Genomic DNA, 21,183 nt, shown 5'->3' with positions numbered 1-21,183 from the left:
TTAAAGAGTCCAAGATGTCATTAAAACAAAGTTTTGACATTAAGCTTTATTGTAAAAGAAATTCAGTTTATGCCTACAGGAGGATGTTCACAACCTTCTTTGGTTCAGTTGAGCGCATCGCATGTCATTGGAGAAACTTTGAGTAAATCCAAGACTGTGTAAAGTGATATACTTCCCTTGCAACAGGACAATTTTCAAAGAAATTGATAGAATGCCTGAAGAAGGCCTTTGACCGAAACGCTTTACAAATGACAGATTTAAAAAGGTATATGGCAGCATGCCAACTTTCTTTTTTCCCACATTGTATTGTTTACGCACCTGCCCGCAATGTGTTCATTTACGGTTTTAACACAGACCATACGTCAACTCAACGTTATTTACCGATGCACATTCAAAATTATGAAATCAAAATAATAGAGCTTATATCAAATGAAAAAACAAAATGTCCAGCCAGTCACATAAGAGGGCAAGATGACAATCCCCTGTCAAGAAATAAGAATTTTTTGGAGAAAAAAACTATACTTAATATAAATATTATATTATAAATAAATGCAAGCAGCAAAGAAACTTTTTGTAATTTTTTATAATTGTTTTCATAACTTATTTAATTTAACTTCTATCAAAATGTATTCGTGGCAGTTTGTCAAAGAACAACACGTCCGGATGTCTTGCGTATAATTTAAACATGGTTGGGAGTAGGTGTAAATTTTGTTCGTACCAACTAATGTTTTGAAAATACGAAAACTTTCAAGAATCCGAAAATGTATGTCAGACCGGCTTTACGCAAATATTTACACAAAAATTTGTTCTGCTCGTGTTTCATGAATGAGGCCCTATTCACTTATTTTCATGCACACATTGTGTGGCTTATTTATAACCTCTGTCTTAGTGATCAGCTCATTGGGCTTGTCAATGAATAGTAAACAATGTTTGTTTTGTGCTTTTTCAGTATATTAAGTGTCCATTTAAAGGTAGTTCACCCAAACATTTTAATTCCCCCATCATTTACTCCTTTATGCCAACACAGATGTGTATGACTTTTTCTTCTCTTGAACACTAACAAAGATTTTTAGAGGAATATTTCAGCTCTGTAGGTCCATACAAGGGAAGTGAATGGTGACCAAAACCAAAAACTTTGAAGGTCCAAAAAACATATAAAACGCAGCATAAAAGTAATCCATAAACCTCCAGTGGTTAAGTCCTTTTTTTTACTTTAAATCTACACTTTCACATTCTTATTTTGTTTTTGGTGATTCACATTCTTCATGCATATCGCCACCTACTGGACAGGGAGGAAATGTTTTATAGTAAAAAAGGACTTAAATATTGATCTGTTTCTCACCCACACTGATCAGATCTCTTCAGAAGACAGATTTATCCACTGGCATCTTATAGTTTTCTTTTATGATGCCTTTGTGTGCTTGATGAGAGTAAATAAGAGCGTTTTCATGTTTGGATGAACTATCCCTTTAATTTCAGCATTTGCTGTTATTACATTTTATTATGTACCTACATTATATTGGCCATTAGCCAACGTGGACTCCATTACTTTATAAAAATACCTGTACTGGAATGGAGAGATGGCATGAGTGAGAAAACATAGCCATGGCCCCTAAGACTTTGAAGCCTGTTTAATAGGAGCAGTTAGCTCTAAGACTGTAGTGCAGAGGCTGAGTTTCACCTGTAGGTCGGGGCAGGCACGCTTCAATGGAGGTGACAGGGACCCAGGCGTTGTGGCCTCATCCTTTGAGAGGTGTTTAAGCATTATACATTTCTCCATTGAGAAAGACCTGACAGGGTGAAATGAAGTTAAAATCAGCATGGCTTTCACATAATAATATAATCTGTGTGCTGATCAGTGTTGAAGATAGTGTTTTACAATTCCTTTTTGGAAAGTAGCAGGCAAAGTAACATTACTTTGAGTTCACACCATAATATTGAATACGTTTTTAAACTAAGTAATGCAGTTTGCTTGACTGTTTATTGAATTTATATATTTACAAATTACAACTGAAAACCTATCCTTTCCAGTAGGGAGTATTCTTGGGAGATTTATTGAAGGTATTTGCATTATTTAGAATTAACAGAAGAAAACAACATAATGTGCAGAAGAACAAGGTGTGATGTTTGTTCATTCAGAATGACAGCGAAGTATAGTAGGACTATTTTGAGCTTATGTATCTGTGTATTATACATGATGCTTAATGTGTTTATCATACTTGTCCCTGCATTTCTGTAGTGCCTCATCAGCTATTAGCTTCAGATTGATCAGCTTATCACCGCGGTAAAAGCCATCTGAGAAGGGGCAGAGAGAGAGAGAGACAGACAATCAAAAACTTTTGTTTTAATGCCATTTATTGAAAATATAATATTAATTGATAATCAGAAAAAAAAAAATGAAAAAAAAAAAGCTCATGAAGTTTGCATTAATCTTAATACATTCCTATACATGCCTAATATCAGACAAACCATTTCAATCAGCATCTCAAAAGCCAGAAATGTAAATATCCTGATATTTTTCTGGAAGGCTGATCAATTTAGATTATTTTTTTTTTGTTTATTTGGGGTTGGCTTATACAGTAGGTTAACTTCAACTAATCTCGTACTTTCTCAAAAAGAAACCTACAGTTTAATGTAACATAGTGGTGGTGGCGTAGTAGGCTAAAGCATGTAACTGGCAATCAGAAGGTTGCTGGTTTGATCACCACAGCCACCACCATTGTGTCCTTGAGCAAGGCACTTAACTCCAGGTTGCTCCAGGGTGATTGTCCCTGTAATAACTGCACTGTTAGTCGCTTTGGATAAAAGCGTCTGCCAAATGCATAAATGTAAATGTAACATAGCAGTTAATCATACAGGCTTTAAAAGCAGTTCTATTAGATTCGTCCAGGTCACATTTACAACTACATATTTCCCTGGACATATTCCTGATCAAACCTCAACATAACCGCAGTTTAGGCTAAATAGCTTTTGATTCTAATACGATTAACGTCATTTCTAATACAGACTTGTTCACACAATGTGAAACTGCAGCGCTCTTCTGGAGTAGATGGACATTTAGCTGATTAACTTTGGGATTAGCTGCTCTAAGCTGTGAGTGAATTACGTCTGATTTGTTTGGTATGCTTTTCTTACCCGCTGTAATAAGCAGACAGCACTGACAGTCCATGATCCTTTCACACAGCGACTCGGCAGAAAAACCGGCAAACTGGGGGTTTAACACACAAATGTGAATAAACAGTTAGGTTAAGTTAGTTCAGTCATTCGTTGTTTAGTAACGTAATGAGACACACACACACACACACACACACACACACACACACACACACACTAGTGCGTTGTCTTCTTGAGTATCAATGTATGTATGACAAAAAAGTACAGAAAGACCAAATAAACCTATTCTCTGAAAAAAATTCTGTGGATTTTATTGATAAAAAAATATTATCATGCCTGGTAACAGGTGCATGTAAAATGGTTAGAAATCTAATTTTTTTCTTAGCATAAAGCTAAATGTTCATCATAAGAAAGTGTTTCACCGCTGTTCAAATGCACTTTGGATCACATAATTTATATGTATAAATGTGTTTCAACTTAATAGATTAATTATTAAATGGATAATAAAACGCAAAGTAATATCTTCAGCAATCAAAATACTTTTTAAAAGTATCAGTATTCTGATTACCAAATATTTTAATTGTAACAGTAGTGGAATACAGTTACTTAAATGTAGCATTTTCAATACATTATCCCGTTACATGTATTATGTTACTCCCTGACCATGTCAAAAACTTCAGTTTAATCAATTAATGAAATTTGAATAATGAAATTTCAGTAACAATTAGTGGTTGACCGATATGGGTTTTTTAATGGCCGATGCCAATATCCAGAGAGAAGGGTGGCCGATAGGCTGATGCAATGCCAATATGTCACAATTTATTATAACAAACATAAAAATTGCTTAAAAAAAACAACAACAAAAAAAAACTTATTTAGCTCTATATTTACTAAATAGAGGTACTATTTATTGGAGCAAAATAAGCTGCTTAATTATAATTTAACTCTCCATGGATGTACTGTTACATCATCTTCTACAGAAGAACTTCGGTTCTGAAGAACTGTTCTCTGTTGCCGAAGCTGAAAAACAAATTCATGCGTTCATGACCTCAAGACAAGATTATCGTAATGCATTACTGGGAGGATGTCCAGCAAGATCAATAAATAAACTTCAATGGGTTCAAAATGCAGATGCAAGAGTGCTGATGAGAACCAAGAAATATGATCATATTAGCCCCATTTTATCATCGCTACATTGGCTACCTTTTAAATTTCATATTTATTTTTAAATTCTGTTAACTACAAACAAAGATTTGAATGGTCTAGCTCCACAGTACTTATGTGACCTTCTACCAAATTATATTCAATTACGTTCATTACAAATCACAAAATTCTGTTCACATTTCCTAGAATATCAAAATCCAGTCAATACAAATTACTGTTGTAAAAGAGCTCTGTGAAATCTACTTTGGTTGATATTTAAAAGATATTAGCAGTGGGCTTTTCGGATGTAACACTTGCAGTCAAATTGTGAGAAATAACAGTGGTGCTGGGGCTTGAAGCCCTGACCTTTCAGTCAGTAACCCAGAGCCTTAACCGCTGAGCCACCCTACTTGTCCTAAAAGGACAAATTGAAAATGTGTTAGTTGTAATGACTGACATAGCTTTCACTTTCTTTAGTCTAGGTTTGAGTAGAGGGTAAAAGACAAAACAGAACACAACAAGAAGTTTGTTGAAGGACAGTTTTGTATTCATACACCAATAGCATATGCTTTCATTCTGAAACCACTTTGAAGATTGACTCGATTGTTTAAAGACTTGGACTTGACTCGGACTCGAAACCAACACTGCCAGCATGTGCACATTAGTAATCACCCATTGTACATACAGTGCATTGTGAATATGACATGATTTTACTTTAAGGTTGCACTAGTGCGCTCTTGCAGATCCAGCTTGAGCAGCAATCTCCTAACAGTTTAAAAGGGCTGAATCACCTGCTTGGATTAACACGGAGTGACTGTCATTATTTGTGAATCAGAGGAACTTTTGATCCTGAAGTTTTTATTCTGGCTGTTAGAATACGTGCTTCAGAGGAAGATATTAGATGAGAGCTCGATGGGAAGAAAATGCTGGATTTTTGTGAGGTTCGTGAATTACATCCGTTTCCACAAGATATGTGCATATTTGCAGATGGTACATGATGGAAGTATGCTATGTGCCTTTATCATTAGACAAGAGAGTTCATTTAGAGGGAAATGCTGAGGAGAGGCTGACAGATAACTTATATTATTATTTTATAACATGTGTTAAAACAAGATATCAGCATATTTGCAGACAGTATATTATATTAGTTTATTGATATTTTCCTTTTTTATCATCAGACAAGACAGTTAAAAATGACAGGGAACTGTTGAGGAGAGTGAAACACGAGAGCACTTTTACTTTATGATCTTCTGCATGTCTATGGCGGCTCTGATTTGTGGACTGTTTCTACCAGTCTAAATTATGCTTCAACCTTCTGTAATGCCCATATCTATTAAACAGACACTTCCACCTATATAATAAACATGGGGATCTTTAGTCCCATCCGAATCAGTAAATTCAACCTCAGATGTCGGGTGAAACTAACTGTAACTCAAACGTTGTTTAGAAAACTAATCCCATCTGAATAGGGCTATAGCCTACAAAATGGCCCCAAGCCCCCATTAATTGCGGACCTCGGTACACGTTAACTGACTGCAATTAAACTTGGCGATGTGCACATGCTACAAAAGACAGCGGTAACGTGTGATGTGTATTTAACCCAGCAAATTTGTCATCCTTATTCAGATCTGATTATGTGTTGTGTCACATATACTTGGATAGACAGATGAAGACCACGCTGTAACTCGATTATAACTGCCCATGTAAACGTACTGATTAAAAATAATTTTCCAAAGATTTCAAACCACAAGTGTTTTTAATTGCCGTTCAGACAACGAATAACTAAATGGTCTAAGTCGGATACGGTGAAAATATTTGCGGTTTGTCTGAACAAATTCAATGGTGCAGATTATTTTTAAGGTGAAGGGAAGGATGAAAAAGAAAATGCAGGACTAACCACAATAGAGTGGACAGCTCCAATCCGAGCACAGGCCAACATGGCCACCACCAGCTCCACCACCATGGGCATGTAAATAGATACACGGTCACCTTTTTTGACACCTACACAGACAGAGGCAGAGAAAAAGAGGGGGAGAGATTTTCTTTAATCTTCAACATCAGTGTCAAATCTTTAACCAGCTGCTGATCACTATCGTCCGTAGCCAGTTAAACAGCATTTTTTTCCTTGTCATTGTATTTTACCTTGTGACTTGAGGACATTGGCAAACTTGCAGACTTGCTGGAGCAGTTCTCTGAAGGTCACGGTCTTCTCATCTCCAGGTTCATTCCCCTCCCTGACAAAATCAGTGGCCACCAATCATACATTATTGCTCTATTAGTTCATTAACAAGTGGAAGAGCAAACAAATCTTCTTTTCTTATGGTGTTTCATGAAATCACAGCATGATTAAGCATTATCACATGAGCAAGAGTGTTTTGTACTAAATATCAGCATGGCTGTGATTCGTTCATAGGAATGCAGGTAATCACACTTGTGCTGACATTCATAACAACAACATTATTGCAATATTGTTTGAGTGTAATATTGTTATTCAGTTCCATAAACAACAAGTTAATATAGAGTTACTGACATTTTACACACATTGCAAGTTATTTTGCTTTTCCTTCACTAATGAAAATCATTTCAAAATAAGACCTTAAATCAAAATAAGTATTGGAATTGTTTGCAGTTAACATAATACATGACAAAATTGAGCTAGAGAAAAATCTGACAAAACCAGTTTCTTGCATCTTCTTCCAGATCTTCACATTCAAATCTAAAATGTCTCTCAACGTACTGCGTTTTAATAGCTGTAAACCTCTGACAGCATTGTTTGGCATGAGAGTTGCCCTAAAATGTCCTCTAAAGGTTAAACTTTAACTTTGAATTTTCCTTGACTTCGGGTCTCGGCTGACAGACTTGGGTTTTAGACATTCCTAAAATAGACCATTCTGTCACAGGAAGGAAAAGTCCGTGCTCGAGCATTTCAAGAAGGATTCTGTAATAGTTCACACTTGTGTTGAAATACAAAATGAAGTGATTCAAAACTTCTAAATTGCTAAACTGGCATTGCGAAAGACTCGCAACTGCCCCAAGAAAGATCTGTTGCATGAAAAGTGCAGAGGCTATTTTTGTTTTATCTGAATGCTATTGAATGACCACAGCCAAAAAAGACCCATCTAAATGATTTTGAACTGCATGGACATAATCCAGCCTGATAAAGTGAGCCACAGGAATGAAGAACAGGGCTCCAGACTAAAAACAATTACTAAGGAGCCATTGGCTCCTAAACTGAAACATTTAGGTTAAGTTTTTAGATTTAAATTTAGTTGCAACATCTCAGAATTACTCAATTTAGATAGCTCATTAATCAGGTGTATATACTGTATAGAGTGCACATATTTGCATTCCCCTTTTGTCTCATTCACACCCCTTTCAGAATTTATACAAAATATAAGAGATAAAAGATCTTTGTATTTATTTAGTACTGCCCTTCATAATCTACATAACAGGTATTTACATAAAGTATTATATGCATATAGTACCGTGTTGCCTTCGTGAGCATCAGTGAATGTTAGCCTGGTTTATCCTCAAAATAACGTCATCGCGGAGTGGGCAGTCATGCGCTTTGAGGGCGCTAGACCTTATTTCGTGTGGCAGTGCACATGGCGTTTTTGTAACTGTGTATCCGAAAATGAGGACTTCGAGGCGACTCTGGCCGTACAGGTACGTCTGTACAGGCATCTCTATGATCCATCCATGCGGGACCATAGAGACAGCCAGATGGCACAGAATTCCTGGATAGAAATTGCAGCCACGGTGGGGAAAGAAGCAGCGATTTACCAAAAAGTATGGAAAAATCTGAGACAAGTTTGACAAAACCAAGAAAAAAAAGTCCATGGAAGAAGCAGTGACCCAGGTGGATACAAGAACATTTCATCAATTTTAAATGAACTTGGATGGCTGTACAAGTTTGTAAAGCACCGGGAAACAGAATCGAATATGGAAGTTTTGGTGATCAATGTGAGCAATTACATTTGCACTTTGTGCTTATGTCTAAAGTAATTGCTTACATTTACAAAATGAGCCTACGATACCAGAAATAAGCCTATTTAATGAAAGTAAAGGTCCATGTTTAATAAAAATTTTAATGAAATGTTGAATAAAATTAGAAAAATATTTAAGCGATTGTTGTTCAAATTAGTTTCATACAAATGTTCTCATATTTATATATTTAGTTTTAATACGACAAGTAATAATCTCAATGTATACTGGGTGATTCTTTGCTTTTTTTTTTTTTCTCCATAGTGTGGGTTTTGGTAAAGTGTACCGAAAACAAACGTCGTCATGTGTCCTCTCTGCATGCATGTTCAAGACCTCAAATATGACCTTGTTCCATCAAACTTCTACTTCTCACAGCTACTTCCTGTTGGTTTAGAGGACGATTACTCCGAGACGCCCCTTTTCAAAGAATAGTACAACGGCGACCGGGTCAAGTATAAATGTCTTGGCCGTTTGGGGAGGTGCGCACGCAGTCAGTGGCGGCTCGGGGTGTGGAGCCAGATGAAAGTATAAACAAGGCTTAATAGTTGTATGGGTAACAAAAGTATCAAAAGCTGGATCTCACATGCTACTCCATTCCCAATTAATAATAACCAGGAAAAAAAAAAAAAACGATTTGGTACATAACATGGGACATTTAATTAGAAACAAGCCCAAAATACACATTTTGAACTACTATAGTAGGGACTACTATTTTGAAATGTCTGCACTCCCAGTTGTGAACTCACTGACTTGATTTGCTAAGAAAGTGACTCAAATTCAAACTGCTAACCCGAGTTCCTGAGTTCAAACGAGCTCTTGTCGTGTGATTCGTGTTTGTTGTTGCGTGCAGCCAGCGAGCTCAAATCATCAACAGAAAGGGTGAAAAGAAGCGCAAGACACATGTGTGGTGCCCGCTCTAATAACGTATTCAATATCTCACAAGAGAGTCATTATATCTGACGAAACCACATATGAAATCAAACATCCTGACTGTCGCCAATGCCGACTAGATTTTAAATTATTGTCGCAATCATTTCTTTTTGGTTGCATTTGTGACTATTTTATATGCAGTCTGGTGCCCTGCAGATGATGAATGAGTGAACCCTATGAAGATGCATCATTTAAGATACACCTCATACTGGGGGGAAGCTTCAAAGATTGAATAAAATAGCTTGAGATTCTAAACTTATCTCAAGGCATGTTTGTCTGTTAGCAAGTCTTCCCCTTAGTCAAATGAATATGGTTATAGCCCAGCAATTCTATATTGCCACACATTAGCAGAAAGGTCAAAACCTGAAAACAATGGTGGATTGGCATAGTGGTTAAAGAACCTGGCTGACAACTGAAAGGTTGCAGGTTCAAATCACGTAAGGGCACTCAACATTACATTGATCCAAGAGGATTGTCCCTGTAATATGTGTACTGAAAGTTGTTTTGGAGAAAAGCATCAGATGAACAACAAAGCTAGAATACTCAACAGTAACACATCGTCACATGCTTGACATCCCTGCAAACTGAAATTCAAACCACAAGCTTCACAATTACTAACCAGTAAAAAGCCACTTTGTCCCCCAGTTTCCTCTCATGGACGTTGCGGTCCAACACATTGTAACAGATGTTGGTTGTGGCCCCTTCCATGCACTTCACGAAAATCTCACCCTTGGTCACATCGAAATTGTAGTCCAGGAACTTTCCTGTGTATTTTGTCTTCCAGAAAAAGTCTTTGGCGACATCTCCCCAGAACTCTGGATACAATGAGAGAAACACACAGATACATTGGTAATAATCCATAGATAATCCATAACTAGAGACCCACAAATAGTCCTAAATTTGAGCGAAAATGGTATAGACAGAGGCCAATGTTTCAAAAATCATATCCACAGGTCGTTATATCTGGGGGTTAGGGTGGGGGCCTAACATGATAAGTTTATACAAAAAAAAAGGAAGGTTTCTATTATTTGCAGACTTTGAACCACCAATAATCAAGCTCTAGTGTCACTAGCACTTAGGGGTGAGCAGAGTATGAATCAAAAAACGATTATTTACATGCAGTATTCATGCAAATAAAAATGATGGAACATTTCCTGGGTAGATCCAACAATAAATGAATGCAATGATGACCCATAACACAGGAGCCTTTCTGGGAATCAAAGGTGCATTCTTGGAGCTCAAAAAGACTATTTTTAGTTTATGTTTTGCTGGTCAATATGGCAGTCATCTTGGACTTACTCTTGACACCTAGGGGCATGGATGCAACATCATTCAGCACAACAGATTTCAATTACTGTTGTCATTGTAGAAATTCACTATTCAGTCAGCCATGATTTATTTAATCCAGGAGTTAAATTATCCAATAAAATTGCAGTTACTGAGATTATTGCAGCCTTCAAGTGCACCTGGGAAGTTCCTAGCTCTTCGTTATAAAGACTTATTACACGTGTCTCTGAAATACTCCATTCTAATTGGTCACTGCTATTCCCGAGTAACAGCTGCATATCCGGGAATTAATAAATATTAGACCTGTAATACGGGTATTGTGAGACATCTTTCTAACTTCTCTTATCACTCTGTGATCTCTACAAATAAGCAAATAAAATATATTCAACTCAAATCAATGTTTAATGTCCATTTATTTATTTGGCAAGTAGTCTTGTAATAAGCTGGATAATGAGCAGTCAGTCATTATTTAAATAAACAAAACAACAACAAAAAACCACCAACAGAACTTAAGACGCAAAACCGGAGGTGGAATTCAGCAGTCCAGCAATTTCTTTCTTTTCAAATAATTACATAAATATTTTAATTCCATTTACTTATTTATTTGGTTAGTAGCCATGTAATAAGCAGCATAATCTACAGTCAGCCAGTTGTTATCGCAAAATAAACCCCTTTAGGATTAAACATACATTATCCCTTACATGTCACGTATTTAAGTGGGAAACAAAACCCAGAAGATGGTAAACTTAAAGCTGATGTAACGGAGGTGATGGGGGCATGGTCGTGTGTCTGTCTGCGGGAGAGAGGGAGTGGTGTGGCTCATCAAAATGGTTTGACATGATTTCTAGCATCTGTTTCTCATTACAGTGATAGCGAAGAGACATCTTAAAACAGCTTAACACGAGAGAATGAGTGTGCAGTGTCATCAAACTGTTTACGTTATGTGTTGAAGCCATTGAGTGTTTGTAAAGAAGCTTGTTTATTTTTGACAGTGAATTAATGAACTGAGTAAAAAAACAGAAAAAGACTGTATCTGCTGCACAGAAGGCAAGAGAATAAAAGCTTTAACTGAAGCATGTCACTGCTCCCCAACTCCTCCTTTTCCATACCCAAACCTGAAGGTCTTTTTACAGTAATATCTGTGACACCACCGAATGGAATAGCAAAAATACAATGTTTTCAAGACAGTATTCTAAATATGCCCCCTTCTGCACATCCCCCAACCAACTCCATTGGTTGAGTAATGTTGTTGGGGAGGGTCTAAACAGATTGCTCAAAACAAACACAGGAATTTTTATATTGCAAGAGACAGTGCTTACAGTTTTAGAAAATTGAGCTATGAATGGCTTACTTATATGTCTCTGCATATCAAGTAGGGGTAGTTAAAAATATATATTTTTTTTCGATTAAACGCGATCTTTATTTGAACAATCTCGATTCTTAAATCCCAAGATCTTTCACTAAGTGTGCAACCCTCCACAACAATGAAAGGAAATCACTCGCATTTGAAACCAAATTTCATGCTATGCGACCAAAGTGAATATATTTGGCAACTGGCTGGTAAATGTTTTCACTCACCAGTAATTACGTAGTTTAGTCGTGGTGTTCAGCAGCAAGTTGAGAGGAAAAGTTGTTCTGTGTAATGAGTGTCCAAAACGAGATCCACGCAACCCATTTGAGTCTCTCTAGTAAATATGCGCTCATTTAAAGGCGCTGTTTTTTGTTAAAAAGTCAGTATCGGTTTCAGCACGTCTTCGACAAATCAATGTAAATACCTGAAAATAGTACAAATTATGCAATTTAACAATAAATATGTAACAAAAATAATATATGAAATAGAATATCTTATTTATTGATTGAATACATTTATTCGTTTTTAAAAAGCCAAAATGTGACCAAAATTTATATTTTCCTAATGAACCTAGTTAAACGGTCCCCTGTATAATTAACAGCATTAGCTGGGAGATAATTTATATGCAAGCAAAAGGGATATTATAACTGAAATAAACACATCTGAATCGATATTGAACCAAAATTGAATTGAGAGCTTGTGAATCGGAATCGAACGGAATCTGGAAAATCTGTATAAATACCCAGCCCTAATATCAAGCTGGGATAGAAGAAAAAATTTTAACATTGAAAGTTACATACTTCAGCTGTAAGCAAATGCAAAGTGAATGATGGCTAAATTAATTTTTTCTGTTGTACCAATGAATAAGGTTAAATGAACACACAAGCATAACTTTTACATGACCTTTGTGATTTATTAATGAATGGTATCTAACTAATTATTAATGATTTTAATTTAAACAAACAGGGTGAGTGTGCAGGGTGAGTCATTAGTTTACGATCATATACAACATATTAATATTATCGAAATGAAGCACTGAAATTGAAATATTTCAAAATCATTGCTTTTCATCATCCTTTATGTTGACACGCCCCTTCCAATGTCACAACTCCAGCAATATCTCAAATTCGGAGTTTCTCAGCTTGTAATTCCCACGACTCTGCTTGGTCATTAATTTGCTCGGAACTCATAATTATGATATTTTCAACTTCACTGGAAGGGCACATAATCCAGTAGTATTTGGCTGGTCATGTGATCATAACATGGCAGCACCCATGAGGGGACCCTCTCCACGTAGGATAAAACAGCTTTTATAAGGTTACTGATGTGACTGGAATCGTCATCTCATGGGTATATTCATACGTTCAAAAATTACAATTAATTTCTTTGAGAAAAAAAAAAATTTTTTAATGAGAAAAAATAAATGTGTGCACTTTTAAAACCTACTCCAAATCGCTGAACTCACCCTCTGGAGACTCGACAGATTTGATGTAGAGCTCTTTGTATTTCTCAAAGCTGGGGATGTGCGCTTCTTTCTTCAAGTCCCCGGATGCATGTAAAACATCCTCGCCTGGTGCTTTATCAGGGATCATTTTTCAATTTACCAATACAATCTATACAAGGGATGCAAATTCAACTAGTAAACACACACACACACACACACGCGCGCAGAGATAACTGGCCTAAGATGTACAAGTCACTTCCGTGTGTGAGAGTTTCACTCCCATACAGGCGCTGTGTGCATTTGAGTTTGAAATAAAAAAAAATCACAAAACAAAATGAAGACTTAAACTAAGATTTAGAGTTATATCCAACAACAGTACTGTTGTGTTTTACTGATCCAGATTCAGTTTGCAAAGGACGAGATGTCCGAAAACCGTTCAAATTGGATTCGCTCAAAGTGTTCGTCAGGCGATAGTGCAAGTGCAATCGCAAATTTGAAGACGGAATACCAAAATAAGTTTGGATTTAAAATAAGTCCCACATAAAGAAAAGAAACGAAACAAATGATGCACTTGAGAGCTGTCAGGCAGTTTCTCGCATGCGTTAGCTCGCGCAAGGTCGGTTAAAGGTGGATATCTTTCCCAGCATTTAATATAACTGCATTCAATCAAAAGAGCCGTCCATACAGCATGAGATCTGACATTCTTCCACGCGTGAATTACAAATCCTCAATGTGCCTGCAGGAGGACAGCCATAGAACAAAATAAAATTAAAAGTGGGTGGAATGACAAGTACCATTATAAACGGAGAGTCCAGAGATGGGCGTGGTTTAGCAGACCGGACGTTGTCTCTGATTGGCCAAGAACGTTGGTTCTGAATAATAATAATTTTATTTTAACGCTTATCACTGTATTTTCAAATCAATCGCTATTCATGTTTATTAGTGCCATTATTCAAGGTCTATATATTTATTTTTTAGACCGCTGCTGAAGCAGCGCTTAGGCGGTGCTGTCACGTGTGACCTGTTACTTGTCTCAGCGCTGGTCAAGATTGACTAATAACTGTCATTTGTGATTACAGGAAAATATTTTTAAATGATTACTTTGGAAGATTACCATTATGTCAGATACCAATTAATACGATAATATGTAAATATATATAAATGGCTAAATGTTTTATAGTATACATTCCTCAAACAAGACAAAAACGTTGTCTTTGCTCCCATGCGGCCTCTGGAGGACGATCATCGTGTGCACATAGAAGGCATTCATTATGTCAAAGTAATGAACAACATTTACCCCTCTAAAGAATTACTTAGACTCGCTTTGGTATAGATGATAACACATGTACATTCTGTGAAAATGATGTCGAAACTACGGACCATGTATTTTTCTCATGTAATGTGATACAGATATTTTGGTGTGATATACATAAATGGGCAACAGATGTCTTCATTCCCAACCTCTATCTCCAGAGACGACATAACATTTGGACTGATATTGCAAAGCAAGGGTGATGAGCTCTGTAGTAATACAATTGTATGTCTAGCTAAATTTTTCATTCACAAATGTAGAACTGTTAATTAATCTCCCAAATTTGTCGTTTTTTTAATGAATTTAAATTGTATACAATCCTTAAAAACTCTGAAAGGTCCTAAAGCACAAAAAAATATGCTACCCTAAAACACTTCCCAACTGAGGTAAATAGCTGAACAAAGACTGAATTCTCCCCTTATGTTATAATTTCCTACCGTTTATTTATTTGAATTTATTTATTTGAATGTTTCTCTTTCATTTTATAAATCATCCTTATTTTTGTTACTATGACTACATAGCCTATATATTTCCTATGTTTGTATTAAGAGCGGCTCCCTCTGGCTATATTTCTCTGTATCCTATTCTGATGAAACGGATTTTATGCAGCCATGTTTGTCAGTAAATCTTGATATTTTCAATAAAGAAATAAAAAGAAAGCATTCATTATGTGCGTGTGTGTCTTTAAGGTCGCCGTGGCCTCTACCGGATGGAGGACCACCCTGTTATCATAACATTTAACATCTGTGAACCAATGCAAAAACGTTAATATCCCAAACTGTGTACTTATAAAGTGTTGTTGGCCTACCTTACGTTAGTTGAAACTGTTCGTGGTCGGCACTGTTAGCAACTACGTCTGGCTTTTTAATGCACTCAACACCAATCATTTTCTGATGTTGATGCTCAGTTATTATTAGTTATTTGTAGCATATGCCGATTTGAAGAGATAATAAATGGGCCATCCTACCAAACTGCAAACTGCGGTCCCATAATAAAAACAACTATTTAAAAAAAATGTTATTCCGATGTTAGATATGACATAAGATATGTTATGATTAAAACTCAAGGCATTAATTAAGATAATTATAAGCTAAATATATACAAAATCATAATTTATACAGTAATTTCTATTAGGAGGTGGCTGTCCCAAACCCTCACATTTAAACTTCAAAATATAAAAATAAAATATATATTTTTTTCAATGTTGTTTTAATACAATCTTTTTTAATTTATTTTAAAGTTAAAGGACATTATATAGATTCTATTGATGGTTTAATTTTTATATAATTAAACTTTATTTAAAAATGCTGTCCCTCATGTTTATGTCTCTACCGAAACACAACATGCTTTAGTCCATTGGTTGAGACTGATAGTGCATTACTGAGACTGCTTCTCTGCCCATCATGGCTGTATGGCGAGTTCCCTTACAACTTCAGTCCACTTGACATTGCGTTTACTAACGCATATGGGGAGTGCCTTCATACACGACCTATTTGAAACATCTCTACAATAACACCAATATTGTAATATTGGCTATGGAGTTTGAGCCCCACCTGTTTTGGCACAAAATTAACCGCTCATTTCAGTGCGAACTGAACACTATAAAAACAGGTGCACACACACCATTTCCTCAGAATTTCTTCCTTCAAGACAGCAACTACCTCAATGAATAAATTTGCTGAGAGTTATATCACGATTCAGCAGCAGTCACAGGCTATGAAACACTTTATGCCCACATGGAGTATATCACAGCCGGTTTACCCTCGCTCTGTTTCGAGTAAGCACGCAACTAAAAGCCCCATACCTGCTGCCTCACAAGCACCTGCGTATCAGTACGCACAGCAAAAGCGCTCCTGACGGGCACAACCATTTGAAGTGGAAAACAGAGCCCACGATTCCCTCTGGGTATGCTCTAAAACATTGTTCCCAATCTCCCCACTTTTGTTTGTCGGGAAAGGGATTTTGTAATTCAAAATGTTGTTTCTGCGTCTTGCACTCAAATAAATGCAATAAAAAATGCAATAAGTGCAAAAAAGAATACAGCATTCCTTGCAAATGCACGAGATGCTCATACATTCTCAATAAAGAGCCCCCTTTTTCCTCTTCAAAGCACACAAATTATGCGCAACCACTTCCCTACAGTGAGCGTCGCATCATATCATACGGTGAGCAAACCAAATTGCCCTCTGTCCCATTATGCAGATGCATTGCGAGCCTTAACGAGTATTTTAGAATGGGTGCAAAAACTATTGAACATGGTTATATGATCCTTTTGTGTACACCGGCCACCCTGTTTCACGTCTTCCACGGTTTTGTCTGATGGCGCGCCAGTGTTACGAGCCGAAATACACCTCTCATCGTGAAAAACCTGATAGCGATTGTGCCAAATTGTCAAGCACAAAATAGTTTTACAGCCATTATTTTCTTGTTCCAAAGAAAGACGGCGGGCTTCGGCCAATCCTGGATCTGAGACATTTAAATCGCGCACTTATAAGCGCCTATTCAAAATGATTATTCAGAAAAGGATCTTATCGCATGTATGCCCACACGATTGCTTTGCGTTGATAGATCTGAAGGATGCATACTTTCAAATCCAAATTGTACGACATCACAGGATGTTTTTGAGATTCACGTTCAAGGGAACAGCATATCAATTCAAAGTCCTGCCCTTCGGACTGTCTTTGGCTCCTCGTACATTCACAAAGTGCATTGATGCGGTTCTCACCCCTCTGAGGCTAAGCGGCATGCGCCTCTTCAACTACCTCGACAATTGGCTGTTACTGCCGCAATCAGAGGCTTTTTTTTTTCCAGCACAGTTTTCAGCCAATTTACAGTGTCCATCTCAGTTCAAACTGGGGAGAACATTTCCACTGAAACTTGTTTCAGAAAGCATTGGGATTTGTGGCGGCGACATCCGCCGTCATTCCATTCCAGGTCTCTTACACATGAGGCCTCTTCAGTGCTGGCTGAGGCGTTGTGTGCCGCAACGTCATTAGCGTCAATGACGCATGCGCATCACTATATCCAGCCTCTGTTCAGCACCACGGACAGCTCCTCCTGCATTTTACCAGCGAGGTGTCGAGCTGGGGCAAGTGTCACGCAGTTCTTAAAGCCATCGGCTGTATTTCTAGCCTTAAAGGCTTTTCAGACAGAAATATCAAACTGTCCTGGTTCGCTCAGTCAACATGACAGTTGTGGCATATATAAACCGCCAAGGCGGAATTCAGGATGAGACTTCACCCTCAAACTGTATTGAGGATTTGGGAAATATCTGGCAAAGCAGAAATCAATCTATTTGCCTGAGTGAGGAATACACACTGTCCCCTCTGGTACTCGAAGTCCCAAGTTGTCAGGCAGAAAGTGGTGACCACGGATGCTTCCGACACAGGTTAGGGGGCGGTGTGCATTGGACGCCTAACTTTTGGCACCTGGACAGGTGTGAGGAGGGCGTGGCACATCAACCGCTTAGAGCTATTGGCTGTATTTCTAGACTTAAAGGCTTTCAGTCAGAAATAGTGAGCTGTAATGTCCTTGTTTGCTCAGTCAACAATTCACCGCCACTGATGAGAATGACGTGTCACCTCCTCCTATGGAGCGAGCATAATCTCTCCCTGAGAGTGAGAGTTACATACAGCCTGAATTACAGTGCGGCTCTACTGTCATGCTAAGGGGTGATACCGGGCGAATGGAGACTTCATTCTCAAATTATACTGAGGATTTGGGAAATATTCTGTAAAGCAGAAATCAATCTATTTGCCTCAGTGGAGAATGCCCACTATCCCCCTGTTATTCAAAGTCCCAAGCCTCGCTGGGAAAGGATGCAATGGCACTGAAATGGCCAGTGAAAAACAAATATGTGTTTCCTCCGGTATGCCTGATCCACTCTGACATATGCAAAGTCTGAGTGGACAAGGAAACGGTTCTATTAGTTACACCAAAATGGCCAACCAGCCATGGTTTCCGGAAATTATGGAGATGCAGTACAGCTCACCATGGGAAATACCACTGAGGACGGACCTCCTCTCTCAGGCGCAAGGCACAATATGGCATCCCCAGCCCCAGCTGTGGAACCTGCAAGTGTGGCCCATGAATGGTGCACACTACACGCACCAGAACTGACGTGTTCAGTCATGAACACCATTTTACAAGCCAGAGCACCATCCACTAGATGCCTCTACGCACTAAAATGGAAGGTGTTCGCTGAATGGTGTCTCTCATACAGCAAGGACCCAGTAAACTGACCCATACATGAAATTGTAATATTTCTTCAAGAGCGATTAGACGCGGGACTCACCCCGTCAACGCTCAAAGTGTATGTGGCAACTATATCTGCGTATCACGCACATGAATCCGGCGCCTCTATAGGCAAGCATGATTTAATCATAAAGTTCCATAAAGGAGCAAGACGATTAAACCCAGCTCGGCAGGCTACAGTCCCAACTTGGGACTTAACTTTAGTCCTAAAAGCTCTCGCAGGGCCCCCCTTCGCGCCTTTGGACTCTGTTGATTTGCGTATGCTCTCTATTAAGACCACACTACTGCTGGCTCTGGCCTCAGAAATACGGGTCGGTGACCTACAAGCATTATCAGTCGACAATTCATGTCTGGAGTTTGTTCCCGGTCTTTAGAAGAGCCACTGTCAAACCCAGGAAAGGCTATTTACCCAAGGTCCTGACCACACCCTTTAAAGTACAGGTGTTTCATCTTAAGGCCGTCTTCCCTCCTCCATTTAATTTAGATGAGGAAAAATCATTGCATTTGTTATGCCCTGTGCGGGCGCTACATACATACGTTGAGCATACATGCCAGTTTAGACTGTCTGATCAGCTCTTTATATGCTATGGAGGATGCGCAAAAGGAATGTCCGTTTCCAAGCAAAGACTTTCTCACTGGATTGCCAATGCAATTACCCTGGCTTTTGAATTGTAGGGTCAGACTTGCCCAATTGGTGTTAAAGCACACTCAACTAGAGGCATGGCCTCCTCATGGCCACGGATGAATGGTGTGTGCAAGACATGTCCTTTTACAACCTAGATGTAACGTCTCTTTTCTTCACAAGTCCTCTCTGTTTAGAGCACTTGCTATTCATTGGCTATATATATATATATATATATATATATATATATATATATATATATATATATATATACTTATGCACATTTTAAGTATGGGCTCCGCTTGCATTCAGACTGTTATAATTCCATAAGTCATGAGCAATTCATTATAAATAAACTCCCTTCCTGGCCGGGTTCATAAGGAGTAATTCATACTATATGGCTATAGCTCATATATTCATTATGAGTGCCCTCCTCCTGGCCATCATGAGGATCACTCACTGCGGTATACACATGTCGGTCGGTGTCCCATAAGACTGCGCCGCCATGTTTTCCTAGAGAGGAGGTTATGTTGTGTAGTGTGGCGTGATGGGATTCTGTTCCCCATATGCATTAGTAAACGCAATGTCAAGTGGCCTTAAGTCATAAGGGTATGTCTCGGTTACGTACATAACCTCGGTTCCCTGAGACGAAGGGAACGAGACATTGCGAACTCTAGCCACACCACAAGACTCAAGAGTTCTTGAGGCACCAGCAACGCGCTCTGTTCCCTTCGTCTCAGGGAACCGAGGTTACGTACGTAACCGAGACGTTTTCTATCCCATCATTTTGAAGTAAATGTGCTCTACAGTCTGAAAAATCAGTGTAACAGTAAGAATTTTCAATACCGAAAGACACATTATCTGCAATAAATACATTTTGGGGTTTTAATTTAAATATCTGGTTTCAAGTAGCTGTTTAAAACAAATGATAATTTCCTTATAATCATAAGCTAAAATTAAAACTAGCTAAAATTGTCACTACCCAAACAGGTCCTACCTAAACATATAATAATGTTTCGGTAGAGACATGATTATTTTAAGCAGTGAAAAAATATCATCTTCAACATGTAATTTTAAGGAAATAATTACAATCTTTGAACATTTTCAAATACATAAAATTTAAGATTAAAACCTCCACAACCCAAATTTTTTATTATGCTCAAGATTAGCTAAAATTGTCACAACTGAAACATATAAGCCTACATACAGTTTGATAAAGTTTTGATAATGACGTGATTATTTCAGTGACAAAATGTTATTTTTTACATGTTATAAGCTTTGAAGGCTTTTTGCATACATAAAAACATTATTTTAGATAACCTTTAGATTAAATGTGCTATATGTAATATTTTTACTGTACTAAAGCATAACATTATCATATGTTATCATAGATTTAGGAAACATGCCAAGTTGAAATACTGGCTTCTTCGAAAGCAATGCTACAGCCGGTATATTCTACTTTAACATACAGCGCGCTGCAGTCATGGAAGCCAGAAATACATCTAGCTAACTTTGACAGAGATATAAAAAAATCACATGAGCTGGTTTACAATTTGCAAACGATAAAAACATTGCAAACGTATACATTAGCTGATCAACTTACTGTGTAAGGCTCATCGCTTGCCATTGTCAGTTTGCTCGTTCCTGTTGCGTGTCCTCAACCTCGCAACCCACTTGAGCTTGGAGTCTGGGGAGGAGGGGGCGGGGGAGACAACTCTCTCCAATATTTTGAATTTGGACTG

At 37.8% G+C, this 21,183-nt stretch overlaps 1 protein-coding gene across 3 annotated transcripts in view; it reads right to left on the bottom strand.

Moving 5' to 3' along the window:
- Window positions 1-14,062, bottom strand: part of LOC127618869 (acetyl-coenzyme A synthetase, cytoplasmic-like) — a 30,557-nt gene extending 16,495 nt beyond the window's left edge. For all 3 annotated transcript variants that reach the window (XM_052091532.1, XM_052091531.1, XM_052091533.1), the window contains exons 1-7: window positions 13,275-14,062; window positions 9,791-9,986; window positions 6,400-6,491; window positions 6,155-6,258; window positions 3,136-3,208; window positions 2,220-2,295; window positions 1,682-1,790 (exon numbers count right to left, since the gene is read on the bottom strand). In XM_052091532.1, coding sequence (XP_051947492.1) covers window positions 1,682-1,790; window positions 2,220-2,295; window positions 3,136-3,208; window positions 6,155-6,258; window positions 6,400-6,491; window positions 9,791-9,986; window positions 13,275-13,401 — 777 coding nt within the window. In that variant the 5' untranslated portion in view covers window positions 13,402-14,062. The remainder of the gene's footprint in view (window positions 1-1,681; window positions 1,791-2,219; window positions 2,296-3,135; window positions 3,209-6,154; window positions 6,259-6,399; window positions 6,492-9,790; window positions 9,987-13,274) is intronic.
- Window positions 14,063-21,183: the final 7,121 nt, after the last annotated feature.

Source organism: Xyrauchen texanus, chromosome 25 (genome assembly GCF_025860055.1).
Source record: "Xyrauchen texanus isolate HMW12.3.18 chromosome 25, RBS_HiC_50CHRs, whole genome shotgun sequence".
Lineage (NCBI taxonomy): Eukaryota > Metazoa > Chordata > Actinopteri > Cypriniformes > Catostomidae > Xyrauchen > Xyrauchen texanus.
This window is presented reverse-complemented; position numbering and strand designations above follow the sequence as displayed.